The sequence below is a fragment of the Thunnus albacares genome, chromosome 5 (assembly GCF_914725855.1).
Source record: "Thunnus albacares chromosome 5, fThuAlb1.1, whole genome shotgun sequence".
Lineage (NCBI taxonomy): Eukaryota > Metazoa > Chordata > Actinopteri > Scombriformes > Scombridae > Thunnus > Thunnus albacares.
In genome coordinates this window covers 30,807,798-30,826,821 of record NC_058110.1, presented here as the reverse complement: position 1 = coordinate 30,826,821, position 19,024 = coordinate 30,807,798, and the positions used below count along the sequence as shown (strand labels likewise).

Here is a 19,024-nt window from a genome sequence, read left to right as displayed (position 1 = left end):
AAGAGTGTTTCATTCATTTTTCCATTCATTTTATTTTTTTATTTAATACAATTCACATATTGTATCAGGTAGATAACAGCTCATTTTCATCTGTGGTAACTGGGCAGAGTCCTGCAGTGATGTGTAGGTTCACACATTAAAAGCTTTAGCAGTAACAGACAGTTCCAGTTATTGTAATTAACAAAAAAACACAATAATACATCATTATTATGAGAAAAATTAAAAAAAACAGACACTAGTTCTCATAGTTCCCAAATAGCCGCCATAACATCTGCAATCTAAAGCAGTGGTTCCCAAACTTTTTGTCACATGTTCCCCTACAGCCCTATCAGATGAGCTCAAATACCCCTGCACTGCACTCTAATGATTAATGGGATGGCTTCATGCAATAATTTGATAGCATTTCACCACAGAGAAACACAATGGTTGCGGTTGATTCATGTTGTATGTCTTTTTTATCTTCTTTAGTAGTCAGTCAAGTTTGCATTGGACACTGAAATCACTTCACTCAGTCGCTTTTAGCTTTTTGCTGGGTGTATTTCATGCACTCAATCCCAAAACTTGGTGGAAAAGTGTTGTAGCTGACTCAGGTCGACTGTTTGCGACTATAAATGTACTATACTGTACTTGTAATGCTAAATGTGTGTTTCATTTACTCCCTAAACATAATTTCTACACCACAAATCTTTCCATGTATCCCTTGGTAACTGCCCCAAAGGATATGTACCCCTAAAATCAAACAAACAAATCAAACACACTTACTATCAATGCAGTCTTTAACAGTGGCCAACACAAACAGTGTAGTTTAGCACAGTCACTGTCCTATCCTTCATACATAAAAAAGTAGATTTCAAATTTCTAAAAGCTCCCTGATACTAAGTGGTGAAGAATTCAGCATTCTGGCTGTGCACACTTTTTACTTTTTACTGACTCTTTAACCTTCATTTATTCAGGGAAGTTTCACTGAGAGGAAGCCTCACTTTTGCAGCAACGCCCTGATCACATTCACACAGTTACACACCTGGAAGCTGCCCAGTACAACCACTGACTAATCTGCTGGCCACTGTGCAACGTCATTGGAGCGGTTAGGGTGAAGGGCCTTGCTCAAGGGCACCTCTGTGGTGGTGGAGAAGGGAGGGGCAAGTGCAGCTTTTCCACTTTTCCTCACCCAGATTTTTCCAGGGACTGTTCTGACGACGTTTCAGCCACATGCTTGCTTCTCTAACCTTTAAGCCACCACTGTTTATTATAGGTATGGACACACTGCATAACTTAAATTGTCATTCACCACTGTATACAGCAAGAGTTCAATCTTTTTCCAAATCCTTTTAAATGAAGGTTTTTATTGCTTAATGTGTAACAAACAGAAAAAATGGTGAGCGTGCCTTTCAAAGTAAATTATATACACTTGTTTTAATCCACCATATGAGACAGTGTTGTGTTATTTATGATGGTACTTTCTAATCTAGTGTGTACAGTTTCGAACGTAATCTACTCCCCGAAGAGTCTGGCAGTAAACGTCATGACGTGGTCCCGTCTGAGCCAATGAGAGCGCAGGAAGGTGTAAAGCGGTCTCGCGCCGGGTAAAAGGGATTTGACAGTTGCGGGTCTCGAGCTGATTCTCCAGTTGACTTCCTCAGTGGGACAGAGACCATGGCGGCTGCTGCTGCCTGCGGCCAGCACAGCGCTGCGATAACGGTCGCTGTTAGCGGCAAAAAACCGCATAGTAACAGGGAGCACAGTCGGAGGAACAGGGAAAACTCTCGCCGGAGACAAGCAGCTCTTTTGTTTCTCAGTAACATCTCCCTGGACGGACGGCCAGTCCAGAGTAATGAAGCCGAGAATGGAGGAAGCCGACACCACAAAGAGACCGACTTGGAGGGAGCTGACTCCGGCTCTGCGGCGGTGGCAGCGGCCGGGCTGTTCCCGGATAGCTACGGGACATTCCCCAGTTTGTCAGCGTCCGTGAGTTGCGGGAACGTAAATCCTTCCCCGGCACCGAGGACAGGAACGGGACTTCTCACTGTACCGCCCATCCTCGTCCTGCCGTCGGACACGGGGTTCAACGATGCGGGGAGCGCGGAGGTGCTACTCGGGTGCCGCAGAGGCTCGTTCCCTTCGCCGGGGAACAGTAACCTGCTCTCGCCGTCTCCGTCCAACACCAGTCTGCTGCCGTCGCCGCTGGGACCGCGGAAGTCTTCCACGCTGTTATCGGTACAAAGCTGTAGCTCAGTGTCCTCAGAGCCGCGACAAAGGTGAGAGAAACACGGCTGTGTTTTTGTTCTGTCATCTGCTGAGCATGTGTGTCACTGCAGCCAATAACACAGTCGAATCTGCATATTTGTTGGCTGGTTTTCCCCCTTCAAACCGCTACGGTTAGCTTTACTGTCTCAACGTTACCTGAAAGTTGAGGGAGGGGATTGTTGTCATCGGCTCACACACACACACACATAACTCCATAGGTATGCTGTTGCAGGACTGTGATGTAATTCCACAGTGGCTCAGAGTATGTACACTCATTTTCTCAAGCTGAGAATGTTTGATTTTGTTTTGCGCAATGGATTTCATGCTTTTAAGTCCGTGGGTCTTTTTGTTGTTTGTGGTCTGCCTCCAGTGGCTCCCCTGTGAAATTAAGGACTGTTTTATTTCACAATCCTTTCACTCACTGTCATTTATAGGAAGTTTAAGAGGTTATTGTTGATGTGATGCAAGTTTCCGCTTAGACACGGTTGCTTCCCTGCCTGGAGGTAAAGGGACATTCAGGTTGTTGTTTTCACATGTAAGCCTACTGAGTCATGTCTTACAACACTCAGGTGTGTGTGAGGAACAAAATCTTATGAATTACATGACTAATTCCAGTTGACTTTGAGAGGTGGTAGCAGGGCCGGTCTTGCCTGTGTTGGTGCCTTAGGTGACTTTTTATAATCATAAGGGACATTGACAAGGGATTTTGAACACAAGAATTGAACAAAATGCTACAGTAGTACCTGCAGTCCTTGTAAGGGCTGCATGATAACAGTCAAAATGATAATCACGACTGTTTCGCTCAATATTGCGATCATGATTATTCTGCTACTTCAGGTCAAAACATTTCTATTGCATTCCAACCATGTTGTTGCACACACAGAAGCTTCACACATGAATCACACATAAAATAAAATGCAACAACAGTTCCTTCAGCCCCAGACAAATTCCTCCCAGTCCTCCCAGACAAAAAGGCGAGTGGAGGTCATATAATGGCGTTTGGTGGTGACTAACTGGTAAGGCTTTGAAAAACAAACCAGATGAAAACACATGCAAGTCAATAGGGGAGGAAGAGGAAAAAATGTTACAAACAAAAGGACGTCCCCCTCATTTGGCGCCCCAGGTGGCTGCCCAGGTGGTGGCGTTGATTATTAAAAGTTTAGAGCCACTTTTATCTTGTTAAAGCTACAAGACATATTCCATTGTTCAGGTCAGTTTTTGTGAAAGAGGACTTTGTTGGCTCGTGCTTACTAATTACTAGATTTCCATCGAAGCTGTTCTCACAAAATAAGAGAGTAACGTGTTAAACCACTGGGAATGGAACCTACATACTTAGAGGCTGAATCCTGTCCAAAGCGCCGGATATAGAAAACTTTCAAGTAAGTCGGCACCGAATGCTCGGTCAGATTCTTTCGGACTTGTTTACTTATTGTGTTCAAACGGTGTCTCATTTGAATCATGATTTTGTTCATATGTATTTTGTTAAGACGAAGCCCAGCCAACAATTATTATAATGATACTCAGATTCGTAGCATCCAAAGTGGCGTCTTCAAACCGCTTCTTGCGCTCTCCAAAACCCAAAGATATTCAGTTTACAGTAATATAAAACAGATAGAAGCTAGAAATCTTCACATCTGAGAAGCTGGAACCAGAGAATGTGTTGCATTCTTGCATATTAATAAATGTTGATAAATGAGTCATTTATTAAAAGTGTTGTTGACTAATTTTCTGTTGACTGACTTAATTGTTTCAGCACGACTGTCAAACTTGGCACCAAGTGTTTAGTCAGATTCTTTCAGTGTTGTTTATGATGAGATATTTTCTGATATGAATTACATTTCAACTTTATAGTAAGGGTGTGCCCGAATACAAATACATTATTAGGCAAAGCACAAATAATGGGTTTTTTTTACGATTATTTGTTAGTTAGAGGTCTGTCTGCAATGAGGCGATGAGTAAACTTTTAGCTCAGTAGTAAGCGCAGTCGTCTACGAACTAGGAGACTCCGGTTTCAGACGCGGTGTGGGGACCTCCTTCGTAAGGTCGTTTATTTATGAATGATCACTTTATATTTCTAAAATCAAAAGTGTAATAAAAACAAAAACAGGATTTTTAAGCCTCTTTCCACTTTTATTCAAATACAAATAATTTTGCTGCCTCAACAAATACAGATACAAATACAAATACTGGGCCTTCTGCACATCCCTACGTTATTGTCGATTTTGTTCAGGTTAAGTCCCTCTATGTCAGTAATAAGACACAATTATTAAGCACACTTATTTTTAGGTTTACACTTAAGGCTCTAAACTAACAAGCACATGTGAGCTGTTTTTTTTTTTTTTTTTTTTTAAAGACATCCAGATGTCTCTCTAAGTTTATCTTACTGTATATTACATAACATCAAAATAACATCTGTGTTTGATGAGGAAGTTGAACAGAACGCTATCTGCAGGTCTGACTCTGAATGTGACGAGCCTTTACAAACCAACACACACACACAAGCTTGTCTTTTTGTGTTATCTCCTATGAAATAACACAATCTTTCAAATCTTTAACATGCATTAAATTCATATATTAACTTTGCCAGTAAGTTTGAGCTTGGTTGCATTTGCAGTTTTAATTGTAAACATCATTTCAAAAGTAGTAGTAGTAGTAGTCTGATGGAGAAGCTGGTGGTGGCTTTTTAGAGGGGAAGTGAACTCGAGGGCGGATAAAAAAACCACTAACAGACAACATGCAGTCAAGCTGCTTTCTGTGGTTCACTTAACCCAGAATCGTTTTCGGTTTGGTTTTTACTACTATAACCCAGAATAAGTTTGGATTTCCTCTGCTGAGAGAAGGAGAAGCTCAGACAGACAGACAGACGGATAGAGAGAAAGAGAGAGAGACATGGAAATGGGCTGGATGAAAACACAAAGATGCAGTAAGAGATGAATGTCTTGATATGTAAATGTGTTTTTTTTTTTTTTTCTATAAGGAAGTGAGAGACTGTGTTTATGTCGCTTACTTATCTGGCTGTGGTTCACACATGCTGCGCCGCCGTGAGCGCTGATGGATAGATCAACTCCGTCACTGTATTGGCAGCATATCAAACCCGGAGAATGTCGGCCCTGCAGCCATAAACACTGCTTAACCTATTTACACCTAACAACAGGGCTGGGAAATTACCAGCACATAACAGCTTGTCAGTCAGTCAGACCGCTGCACCAACCACCAACTGTCATCTGCAGCTCAGCTGTGTGGCTTGATTTTATTTAGTTACTGTGATGCTGCACATATTTTACAGTATTTCAGTGTAACTAATGAGGAGTGTAGTATTATTTGTGACAGGTAGACGCATTTTAAACATGGATGTAAACAATGCATGATTTAAAATAGGGCTACAACCAATCTGGGGATTATTTTCTTTGATTAATCGATTAGTTGTTCAGCCTATAAAATGTCAGAAAATAGTGAAAAACGTTGCTCCCAAAGCCCAAGATGCAACCTAAAATGTCTTGTTTTGTCCCATCTGATAGTCCGCAACTCAAAGATATTGAGTTTATTATAATAGAAGACTAAAGAAAGCAGAAAATATGTACATTTAAGAAGAGAGACAAGAGAATTTGGGCTTTTTTTTCTTAATAAATGGCTCAAAATGATGAATCGGTTATCAAAACAGTTGGCGATTAACCGCCTAATTGCTGCAGGTCTAATTTAATATAAAAAAATCAACTCTGCAAATGTTTTATGAGGAAGGAAACGTGTTTAACATGTTTGCCAGGCCTCAAAGATACCCACAATGCATTTTTGCAACTTTGTTCTGGTACAAGAAAACTCCACAGGTCACCTTTTGATGCTGTATTTATCGATATTGAATGTGACACCCGAAACCCTCCCTGCGTTCAGACACGTACAGCGATGACGTTGGTGACGCTGATTCCAAGTCTGTGAGGGTTCACTGTTGAGGGGCTTTGGGGAGGGTGTGTGGGGGTGGGGGGGGGACAGGACATTGGAAGGAACGGGGGGCTGTGTTGAGTTTCCTGTGCTGACTGCCAGCTGGCACTGAAGCGGTTGAATTTAAAGGCAGCCGTCACCTCATCTACACACTTCCCGGCGTGATGGAAGCTGGACGTCGTGAGATACGATCATCAGTCACGCTCTGTTTAGCCTCTCTGTCTGTAACCAGGCTCAGCGTGTGAAGTCCTGCCAGACAGCTAACCGACCAGCCAGCCAACCACTTCATTAGCCTGCTGAGTGAACACACACACACACACACACACTCTGACTCACTCACTCAATGACACATATCAACACTTTAGATGTTTGACGCGTTTATATACAGTGAGCGAGGACACATGGCTACAGCTCTGATTCCAGATCTTCCACTTCTGGTGAAAAGCTTCGCCTCAGTTTAGTGTTTGCTTCCATTCATGTGTCTTCATTTTCTGCTGATTCAGGTTTATTCTTTTTAGACCGACTGCATCCACAGTTAAGACGTCAGGTTTGGATCCTCAGTAATCAGCCTGTGTGCGAGCGTCAGCTGTATTTAGCCGCTGTGTGACCAAACTGACTGTGATGCCGCTGAGAATTCCCGAGACACACTTGCACTCACTTACCTTAATACACGCCGCTATTCTCGGCTAGCTAACGGGATCCCAGCTCATTCACAGGTAAAGCTTCTACTGATACGGCTAATGCTGATCATTGCATAACTCACTGAACATGTAAGGCATGAATCAATCAAAAAAAAAAGCCTCTAAAACGTGAGGACTTCTCTGTTCCTTGTAAAATTCAATTTTCTATGAATCAAGGTGTCGGTCAGACAAAATGAGCAGTTGAAAAAATAATCAAAGGATTAATAGATAATAGAAATAATCATCAATCGAAGCCTTTCAGTCGACACAAGTCGCTGCAAGATGAACAAGATGAGAAAATTTTTCACCCTAAAATTGGAGTCAGAATAGTAACAGTTTGTGTGTGTAAACTGTTTAAGGTTAAAGGCATTTCTTGGCTCTGTGATGGCATATTTCTAACTTAATTGTGGTGTTAAGTTCGCATGGTGTGTAAACATCCGTCCAATTATTCACTTGATTAATCCAGAGCTGAGAAATCTGTGATCCAAATGCAAACAAAAAGGATTTTTACAGCAAAAAATTGAAAAACACTTCATTTGTTAAATGTTTGCATCAGTAAAGATGATGATGTGATCGTGCAATAGTACAAATATTAGATTGGTACTGTTGCATCAGATACTTTAATTCTATGTGACTTGGGTCAGGGTAGAGGGTTCGTGCATTGTGGGTTCGTATCTAATATTCTGTAGTTGTGGTGATAATGTGATTAACTGCTGTAGTGTCTTAATGAAAAAAAAACAGAGGAAACACGGAAGGTTGTTTGTATCAGCGGAAGGTTAATCTCTGACTGACGCAGCAGGTCAGTCGCCGTGCCAGAAGGAGACACTAAAACTCTGTCGACCTACCTGCCAGTCAGGTGAGGACACTCACTCACTCTCTCTCTCTCTCTCAGGCCGGTTTGGCTGAATTTCCCCCGAATGACCTCATGAAGCCGGTGACACACACTGTCGAAGACTCCACACCGACCGACGAGGGCCGGTTCCTGGTTTAAATTAAGATTTGGCCGTTTCCCTTGATGACATAAGGCCCTGAAGCCTCCGTGGGCAAATTAGATTAGATGTAACGTTTTAGCTTCTTTGCATCAAGGTTCATCAAACAATCTCTAAGGTTCTTTTTATTGTCTGGAGGAAATGAAACATAAGAGCAGTTTTTTGGCTGATAACGCTGAAAAAGAGGAAGAAGCTCTGTTCACATGAGTGATGTCTTACAGGGGGAAGCTGCGATCGTGTTATTCTAATCCTGTCTTTATTAGTCGCAGCTCGACCCCGGTTAAATGGCCAATAAGAACAATGTTTTACCCCATGAACTCAACTGATATTAACCCCAAACTTGAAAAATGTGTAACTTATGCACTCAAACCTGCAGGGAGACATGCTCTACCCCAAAATACATCCTGATGAACATTATTCAGCGTAAAAGTACAATAATAACTTGAAAAAAAGAAAAGAAGCAGGATTCATCTTTCAATATTTTCTTCATTTGAGAAGTTGAAAACAGCACATTTTTGACATTTTTGCTTAAAAACGGATAAAAGGAATAATCAGTTATCAAAATAGTTGCAGATTAATTTTCAGTCACTTGACCAGATGATTAATTGATAAATGGTAGCAGCTCTAAAGCAGGAACACTTTAAAATGACTGATATGCAGTGTAGACTTTATTCTACTTTATTCTGCTCTCTATACAACTTCAAGTACAACCTCAAAAATGACCACCAGGTTGAGAGAGAACAGTCATATTGGAATTCATGCGACTTTTATGTCACTCACCTGAACCGAGTGTTTTGCCACGAGAGTCTTGTAGAAAAGTGCTTACAGATGTAGCTAAAAGTAGCATTTGATAGTCTCAGTTTTTGATCTGTTTCTGTGAAGCCGTTCACATGTCTCTCTTTTTCTCCTCTCATCCTCATCCTCCTCATCATCTGCTCATGAATTCACTGACTTCCTCAACTTATAAATGAAACCGTAAACGCTGACTTCAGTGGCCTCCGTGTTTACTTCTGTACGACAGCGCGCCGCGGATGACGTCTTTTCTTTTGCGCATGCGGGTCAGTTCAGGACCGTGACCTGTTAACGCTGGGATCTGATATTGGCCTCATTTAAAAAAATAATGTGAACAGCCAAACAAAAAAATCGGATTTGAGCAATAAATCCAAATTGAGCGCTAATGATTGCAGCATGAACGTAGCCTTAGATTTATCTCAGATTATTAGAGCTTATGAGAAAAGGTACAAATTGTAGGAAATGGTTTATAAACCACAGTGCTCTCCCTCATTACTTGTCATCTCTCTACTCTCTGTAAAAATACCATAAATACATAAGTCAAAAGGTTATATTTGTTTCTAGCTCTTTCTGTGTCCCTCCCTTGTTTTTTTTTCTCCCAGCAGAGCAGAGTTTCCCATAATTAATTTTCTACTTCTGGAGCTGCACACCCAAACAGACGTGGACACACCTGCACCGACTCGTTCTCTCCCCCCTCCCCACCCCCCCCCCAACCCCCCCCAACCCCAAAACCCGCCGCACACAAACAAACAGCCTCCTCTGAGCTTTAACCCTACAGTCACGTCACACCATCTATGCTTCAGAGGTGCGGTCGCTGCTATCTCCGCTTAAAACACATAAACACTTAAAGATTGTGTATTATTTTCTTAAACTCCTTCCCACCTTTCACACACACACACACACACACACACACACACACACACACACACACACACGCACACAAATCGACTCCATTTTTTTTTTTGGTAGAAATGAGCTGCTTTGTTCCTGTAACTCAATTTGTTGCCTGCAGCAGAAAACTTATCAGATTCAGCAGGAACTCTGATTAGTTGAGAGTTAGACACACCCTCTGGACTAACACACACACACACACACACACACACAGGGTTGCACATTGAACTATGAGAATGAACAAACTCAGAGAGGGGATGGAATCCGACTGACATCATCTGTATGTCTTGGTGTGTGTGTGTGTGTGTTTGTCTAAACATGCATGGCTCTCTAGTGAAAACAGAGCTGAAGCCCTTCTCCCCCTCCCCTCCACACCCTCAACACACATGATTTCTCTCTTTCTTTCTTTCTTTCTTTCTTTCTTCCAGCTTTCCTTCAGACTACGTGCTCGCTAATGTGGGTAGAGTAGAAAACGCCCTTCACCCTAACAACAAGCCGCTCGTGATTCTATCTGAACAAAACCTTTTCAGGTTCTAAAACCTCTTCGTCCGCACTGAAACACCAAAAACACTAAAGGCGTCGTTATTGTCAGCCTCATTCTTTAGATATCTTCTACGTTCTCCTCCGTCGGTCGGCAAAATCATTCAGTAAGGAAGTGTGATTGGCTGAAAGGTCGATCAAGACAAATATAGCTGCGTGTTCTTCTTCGTCTCAGCAGGTTAAAGGTCCAGTCCGTCCACTCTGACCCTCTGTGGATGTGTTGAAAACCGGTGCCACAACGAACCACGACCCCGTCCGTGAAGGCTGACGATCATACCGCACGTCGGTGACTGTCCACGCTACATACAACATGAGCGTCGTCGTCGTTGTCGCGTTTTAAAGGTGGAAGAAGAGTGTTTTCAAGTCCCGTTTGCGATGATAGGATAGATAGAGAGCTCTAGTGCTTCCTTAATGCGGTTTTAAGATGATCAGCATCATGTTAACCTCGCCTCAGTCTTCCTGTGACCCTTTGTTTGTTTGTGTTTGTGTAAGAAGTACTGTGATGAGCATCTGTCCTTTACAAGGCCATAAAACACACACACACACACACACACAGTCTTATCAGTCACATCCAGTTTGCAGAAGTCTGTTCTCTGAAAACAGTTTAGACTTCGCAGCAGGCTGATAAAGTCACATTCCACTTCTGCTCTTAGACTCGCGTCGTGTTATCAAAACATTTCGGGGTTATTTAGGAAGTTAAGAGCAGCTCAATGTACACGTCGCTCTCGAAAAGACTCCCTGTGTGACGTTCATACGTAGCGCAAATGCATAAACTTCAACCAGGATGTATTAAGATTAGAATCAGACCATGTTAACGGAGCTGGATTTTGGATATTGCACATCCCTCACAGTTAGGCTAAAGCATTATGGCCTGTTGCAGATGAAACACACATATGGATTAGTGGACTGCAAGATTGAGAAGAAGAAGAAGAAGAAGAAGAAGGATAAGAAATGGAAGGATGAGTGTTTTTGGTAAATCAAGCAGAAGGGGAAGCAGGAGGAGTCTGTTAATCTGGTGATGTAAGACGCGCAACAGGCCTGCTGAGTGACCCTGTGTGTGTGTGTGTGTGTGTGTGTTGCTCAGTCAGAGGTCCGTGTAATCTGCGGAACGTCCAGTGTCCGTCAGTCCATGTCAGTCCATGTCGGATGTGTGGACAGATTGTTCTTACACACTGCTGCCTGCTCTGTGTATGTGTGTGTGTATGTGTCTGTGTGGGATGAGGATTTAAACAACAGGACATTTAATCTATGGCTGGTGGTTGGTCAGTGACACTGTGTGTGTGTGTGTGTGTGTTAAGGATTTAGTGGGGGGGGGGGGGGGGGGGGGGTATTTAAGTAAGGCTGTGTGTGTGTATGGAAGAGTCAAGACAGACAGACAGAGAGAGAGAGAGATTTTAAAGTCTCTGATCCCTCTTATGCATGCACGCACACACACACACACACACACACACACACACACACAGACAGACAGACAAAAAGCGAGGTAGAGAGACATTTATAGATTTATAGTCACTTCCTTTTTTTTGTCGGTTATTCACCAGATAAGTCGATGTCTAGCAAAACTCTTGCATCTCTGAATGTCAGCGGTGGAGGTGGGGAGTGAAATATTTAAAAATGACCTTCAAAACTATGAAAACCAAGTCATCCGTGTGCACCGCAGAATATAAACCACACATTTGGATCAACAGAGCTGTAAGAACGGAGGAAAATCAATGTCGTTATGAGTCATATTTTTTTTGTAGAAATATGTACTCATAGGGTGGTTTCTCACTGGCTGGCAGTTGTTGAATGTTGAAACTGTATAACCGACATCCCCAAACAAGTTCTGGTCAACAGTTAAACAGCCTTTCTAAGGGCTGAGTTATACTGGAATAAATCTAGTTTTTATGACACGTTGTTGGACCTTATTGGCAAATAAAATGTGTTTATAGTTGATCCGAATGGCCAGAGAGATGAAGACGACATTTTTTTTTTTGTCTGTCTCTCCTGAAAGGCTTTCATAGTTTGAGACTGTTGGTCACATGATTGGACAAGACATTTGACTATATGAACATAGACTGTGGAACAGACTTTTTTCACTATTTCCTGACATTTTACAGACCAAACGATTGAGAATATAATCGACATATTAATCAATACATGACATAATGGGTGACCTTAAGAAATGAGATCTGTCAGTGTGTGCTGATATAAGCCAGCTGTGTGTGTGTGTGTGTGTGTGTGTGTGTGTGTGTGTGTGTGTGTGTGTGTGTGTGTGTGTGTCTATTCTAAGCTAACCTATCTCACATCTTGTATGTGATGAGAACACAGCCTACAATGTTCAGTACAACAACAACCTGCGATCACATGCTGTGATGCTCACTCGGCCATTTTTATGATACAGGGTCAGTTATTGTCCAAGTCTGGTTATTTCACTACCTTGACACCTGTACTGTTCTCTGATTAGTCGTTTAATTGAGGAAATAACCAGCAGATTAATAAACGATGAAAATAAGCAGCTGTAAGAACATATATGAAGGTATCTGCGATGCCTATAATGAACTCCGCCGTAATGTTGGAATGAAAGCAGATATTTTTAGAGCCATGAAAAGGAGGCAGTGATGAAGAGAATAAAAAAAAAAAAAAAGTTGGGAGTTAAAAGTGACACTGGTGTAGATGAGAAGATTATAGCTGTCTTTATACTTCCTGGATAATCTGACATTTTCTTTGTAGCGATGTGACAGTCTGGTCACAGCTCAAAGCGCAGAGAGAAAGAGATCATACAGAGTTGAATTCACGTCATGCATTTACAGTATAGCTATATTTAAATTGTTCTCTGCTGTAGTTTAGTCTGTTTGCTAAGAAGAAAACATAAAACGATGGAGAATTAAGACTTAGCGTTGAATTTTTCATGGATGTTGATTCCCTTTTAAGCTGCAATGTGGGGATAGTAAGAAAAAAAAGGAAATTTGTACTAAAAAGGCTTTAACTTTGGAAGATATCCTCTTGAATTTGGATGGATGAAGCCTCATATAAGCTGCAGATAAACTTTTAAATACATTTTAAACCAGCGTCTGGTACAAAAGTAGTTAAGCTGACTTTACCCCCATTCAAACGAGTCGCATTGCACTGTGTTTCCATCACCCTTCATTCTTTATTTCAGGTGAAGTTAGTTTTGTAGTGAGGTCATTTTGAGACAAGGCTCAGTTTACAAAAGTATACAGCCTGTCATGCTGGTACTCTGTGTCGTTCTGTTTACAATGACGCAGCAAAAAAAAAGCAGTGGTTCAGCTGAAAAAAAAAAAAGAGACTCATCCTAATTTTATTGCTGTAGAGTTATTACTGCCCGTCACTGATGCAAGTAAAAAAAAAACAAAAAAAACCCCAGAATATAAAGAATAAAAAGGCTCCCTGATTAAAAACATCACATAAAATATGTGGACAGAGGAAACAGATCCATTCATACAAATAATAAAACTATAGGCTATTGCTTGTATAAATGAGCAACAGAACTACGGTGGAGACAGTCACACGGACAGGAAGTACGTGAGTGAAGGAAGAAAAAAAGCGAGTAGAAGAAGAAAACAGAAATAAAACAACAGACAGAATGAGCACAAGATAAAAAAAAAAAACATCCGGCGACTGTGTGTGTGTTTTTTTTTTTTTTTTAATTCTATTTTAAGAATTCAGCATTCTGACATTGAGTGTGTTTGCGCTGGTTTATTTTGAGATAAAAATGACACCAGCTATTATTAGTGTGACTCTGGTGGTGTTCATGACTAAAATTGAATAAGTGACCCGATGTCCCAGACACATCCCCTTCAGTACAGTCCCCCCCAAAAAAAAAAAAAAAGAAGAGGCCTGCAGCTAGTCCTGAGCTTTGACCTGCAGAGTCTCTGTTTCCTGTGAGATTTAATGGATTGTTGGTGGGTTTGAATTTCACATCGGACAAGAGTTCTCAAAAATACAACAGATACTCTTTAAGTACTTCAATTCAGAGTCTACTCACTCGTGTACACTTCAGATTTCATCTTACCAGTCGAATTATCCGCCTGTTTTGCTGCATCGTTTCACACGAAACACCACAGAAAGGCATCATGGCAGACCAGAAGGTCGTCTTCTCCATGACTTCACTAATGACTCGAATGCTAAATTAACTGTGATTATAAATAGAGAACTATGATGTAAAAGCAAAGCAGAGCAGTATGATGAGGGTTCTTGTTTATTCAACCTAGTTTGTGATCACGTCTCTGATGATGTTCCCAGCTCCGGTGCTGAATACTACAGTAGCAATATTACAGTACAGTAGTAGTATGTTAGCTAAACTAATCATATGCCAGACCAGACACCCATACTGCTTCCTCTATTGCTGTCCAATGAGATCAACACTTCAGTTGACAGCGCTGTAAAGAGCCAATCAGGAAAGACTCTCCACAGTGTGTAAGGACTTTATTACTATACCAAGTAATTATACAGTATTTCTACTAAAAAATGCGTCAGTGCCTCAGTGATAATGTGAGTATTTTTTATAATTTTATCACAAAATAATAATCATCTCAGCTTATGTCATCTGACTTTTTTAACACAGGTTACAAAGTGCTTTACATTGACATTGGGGACATAAAGAAAATAGGACACAAAAACCATGAAAGACACATTCAAGAACACATACAGAGCACACACTTGAATTTATGAAATGTTATGAGAAAGCCGTTCTTAAAAAAAGGTGGTGTTTTTTTGAAACATTCAACAGATTTTAGCTGATCTGATGGAAGTGGGGAGATTGTTCCAAAGTCTTGGTGCCATGGCAACAAAAGCACAGTCGCCTTTGGTTTTTTAGTTTGGCACGTGGTACGGCCAACAGGTTTTTGGTTGGAAGACCTAAGTGACCGCTCGGTAGTAGATGAAGAGAATCTTGAAATCAATCCTGAACTTCACTGGCAGCCGATGCAGTGAGGCTAAAACAGGAGTGATGTGAAAGATATTCAATGTTAAAATGTTTTTGTATATTTGATTGATATTAAACAATGACAGCAAAGTTTCAGCAATACTTGTTACCCAATACCCTGTTACAAAATCACTGAGGGTGTAATTGTTCTTATTGTTATTGTTTCTCTAGCAGAGTCTTGTGTTCTTGGTGGCGTAATCACTGTAGGAATGAAAGAATCAATGACCTTTATTGTCTTCTCACCACAGTTACATTTATACTTTTACAGTTAAAATGCTAATGATAGTGTGTTTCCAGGGCTTGATGAAAAGCTAGCATGAATGCCAAATGTAACAGATATTAAAATTTTTGAGGAATTTCAAAGTAAGGTTTAAAAACAGAGTGTAAAGAATCTAGTGTGCGAGGTTGAATTGATACAAGCATTGAAAAACTTGTGGATCGAAGGTGTCCCGATACCCTGCAGCAAGCCCCCTCCCGTCTCAGTACAATCAATGGTTCATTCAGTTATTTATGAATATATCACACATGAACTCATTTATTTATTCATCGTTGCATAGCAGCATAAATGTTTTCAGAAACACAGAAGCCCTTACCCGATCCAACATTGTTAAGTTTCTGTTTAGAAAAGGAACATACAAAATTAATGTGACTGTTATGTAAAAAAAAAAAAAAAAAGCTTTGCTGTCTAGTTTTGGCTGATTGTGCTATAGTTAAGTGGCACAGAAAATAAATTATTAACATTTAACTACAAATTCAGAAAATCTTCCCATAATATCTTAAAGTGCATAAAGGCTAAACAGCTCTTTTCGCTAGTATTTTGTGGAAAATAAGGGATGAGTAATAGACAGGCTTGTATTGTAAAGGTTACAAGTTTAGTGTCTCGGCAGAATGTGACATTAAAATTCATCCATTAGTTGATTAGTTGATTAATTGTTTAGTCAATGAAATGTCAAAAAATGGCGTAACTTCTCAGAGGCCACGGTGACGTCTTCAATTTCCTGTTTTGTCTGACCGACATTCTGAAATGTTCAATATTCTGTCATATTAGACAAGGAAAGACAGCGAATCTTCAATGTTTCGGTGTCATCAACATCATCATCAACATCAACATCATCCTCATCCTCATCCTCAGCAGTAGGGGAAACAGCGGACCGGGATTTTTCCGTTCCCACAGAATGGAAACTTTCCACAACATCCCAGAGAGATGAAGCAGGCTGGTTCTCATGGAAGTGGGCCGCTGGTCAGACTGTTGTGATAATGAGGCTGCAGATCCACAGCTCAGATACTGGGACGGATTTAGAAAGACTGGGAGAGCGGTGGCGTCATCTATCACACTCTTTATGAATATACTGTTGATGTTTATGACTGCAGTGTTTGCTCACAGCCTCCAAGCTGAGAAAATAATTTAGAGATAACCGACAAGGCTATTTATTATGACAGTAGCGTCGGCTATAATAATAACCCATCCTGTTAAAAGGTCAGTCACACTTCTGCTGAAGAACTTTGTCATTATGATTGTGTGGGTTTGTTTGCGGTCTGTCAAAATGAGATGTCACGTTCTCAGATGTTATTTGTAGCTGCCAATCATGAGGTTAGTTAGCTGCTGTCATTACTGCAGCGCTCAATAACTGCTCATTATTCAGCCATGTTACCATGTGAACAGACTGGGTGTCAAACTTCAACAGTATTTTCCTACAGACCAACATGTGTGTGTGTAGAATCGGTTATCTAAATCTGGCAAACAATATCTCCTCAGATTAGAAAAACGTGATAATGATACATAAACAACAGTCTTGATAGGGATCAAGATACTATTGTGACATGTATGTACTGTCATGTATGACAAACTAAAGCACTAAGTCATCATGTTTGAGGACCTGAAACCAGCAAATATTTGAGATTTTTGCGTTAAAAAAATGACTGAAACTATTATTCGATTATCAAAAAAGTTGCAGATTAATTTCTGTCAGTCAGTTAATCAACTGATCAATGGCACTCTACTCGTGTTGCTTTGTTTTCAAAGTATGAACTGAACATGTCATAGGAATTAAACATTTTAAAAGTTGTTATTCGCTTTTTTATATCAGAGCTTCGATATGTTTTTTCTGCCAGAAAACTTTGAACCTTTATGTTGTTTCTCCTAAAGAACTTAAGTGTCCCATTTGAAGTTCTCAGTACTACTAATACCAAAGATTCCAGCCACTATAAAGCATTCAGGAATTAGTCTTCATCCGAGAGACCGTACAGTCATATAGAAGGTCAGGGTGTGGTGCCCTGCTCAAAGGCACCTCCAGTAGAGACCAGTGTGTTGGTTCTAATAAGGATCAAACTACAAGTGTACAAGTTCATTATTTTCAATGGAGACACACGACAATCGCACTCAAAACCTAAAGCAATGCTGTCGCAGCGCACACTCATTGCACCGAAATGGAAAAATCTCAACTTTTTGCGAATGGAGCAAGTGTACCACAGGTCATGTGACAAGAATCAACCAATCAGCTCCACAGGACTTGGCTTGTCACAACATCTGGTTTAAAGTTCAGCCAACGCCGCCATTAAAAACCAATAACATACAAGTTGTTTTGGTTGCTTACCAGGTGTGACAGTAGCGCAACCTCCCAAACACCTTGGATAAAAGGATGAAAGCGGCACTGCTGGCGTTTTCCACACATTTTTAGACCCAACATCTGAAAAGCCCCCGCTGTGGGTGGCCATATTTGTCTATGTCATCGTGGATGATACCACCACCACCACCACCAGCACCAGCAGGCTCTTTCCATTCCCACACAATGGAAACATTCCACAACATCCCGGAATGCTGTGGAATGACGGTTCCCGTGGAAATGGAAGGCTTAGAAAATTCCATCATGTGACCACGGTTACAGTAAATACCAAAGATAGAATAATCAGAAATAGAGTTTTTGGTTTATTAATACTTGAGAGCTGAGACTGCTGTGGTTCTGGATATTTTTACTTTTTAATCTTTATTTATATTCAGAGGAAACTGACTAAGCAGCAGCTTCACTGGAACTCTTGAAAGAAAGCTGCATTTTGATATTTAAAAATTGTTGACATCATCATCAATGCTTCCCAGTGTAGTGTTTGAATCAACTTATGTGCTGTGATCATTTTCCATCAGCATATTTACTCTTAATTCAATTTTACATATTTCCCAGAATGCTGACACCAACCCACAGAGAATCAGGGTTGTTACTGCTTATATTTAGGGAACGAGAGCAGTTTTCTAAACATGTTTTTTCAGTTATTGATAAAAAAGATGATGCAGTAGTGACTTTCCAGGTTACCACAATACCAATGACCACTAAGATGAAAACTACAACTGCAATGTTGTGACTGGTTTAACTGGTGTCAGAAAGAAGTCCTCACCCTTTGATTCAGAAGGACCAAAATTAGACACTTACATGCCAATGTTTTAGACTAGAGCCTCAATGATTAGTCGATTAATCAATTAGTTGATGGACAGATAATTAATACAATTTAAAACTTGGTATATTCAGGATTTGGAGTGCTGATCAGACAAAACAAGACATTTAAAGATGTAGCTTTTGACTCTGTGAAATTATAGTGGTCACTTTTCACTATTTTCACACGTTATTTTGTGGACAAAACGATCAATCAAGACTAATCATAATAATGAAAATAATCCTTAGTTGCAGCCCTACTTCAGTCGATTGCCATTTGATGGGAAAGGAAGGTTACTGAAGCTCTGGTCCACCCTGGAGGTCTTGTGAAGAGTTTGTCTGTGGATTGGTTAACAGTATCTGTGGCCTGTTTAGACCAGCCTATGTTAGCTCATCCTGCAAAGCACAACAGTGAACTGAAACGCTGCAGTGCTTGTGCATCTAAAAAAAAAAGCAGCTGTCTGCAAATTTTCTATGCAGGAGAAGAAACTGATTCTCAATCTCTCCTTAAAAATGTATGAATTTAGTGAATTCTAACACTAATTCCAACAACTATGTGCAGCCATAGTTAAAATATAAAATAAATGGCTGTTTTTTTAAAAA

The 19,024-nt window shown here is 40.6% G+C and overlaps 1 protein-coding gene across 1 annotated transcript in view; it reads left to right on the top strand.

The window, feature by feature from the left end:
* Positions 1 to 67: 67 nt before the first annotated feature.
* Positions 68 to 19,024, top strand: part of LOC122982001 (CDK5 and ABL1 enzyme substrate 2-like) — a 35,271-nt gene continuing 16,314 nt past the window's right edge. Inside the window, exon 1 of the mRNA XM_044350927.1 lies at positions 68 to 2,255. Coding sequence (XP_044206862.1) covers positions 1,654 to 2,255 — 602 coding nt within the window. The 5' untranslated portion in view covers positions 68 to 1,653. The remainder of the gene's footprint in view (positions 2,256 to 19,024) is intronic.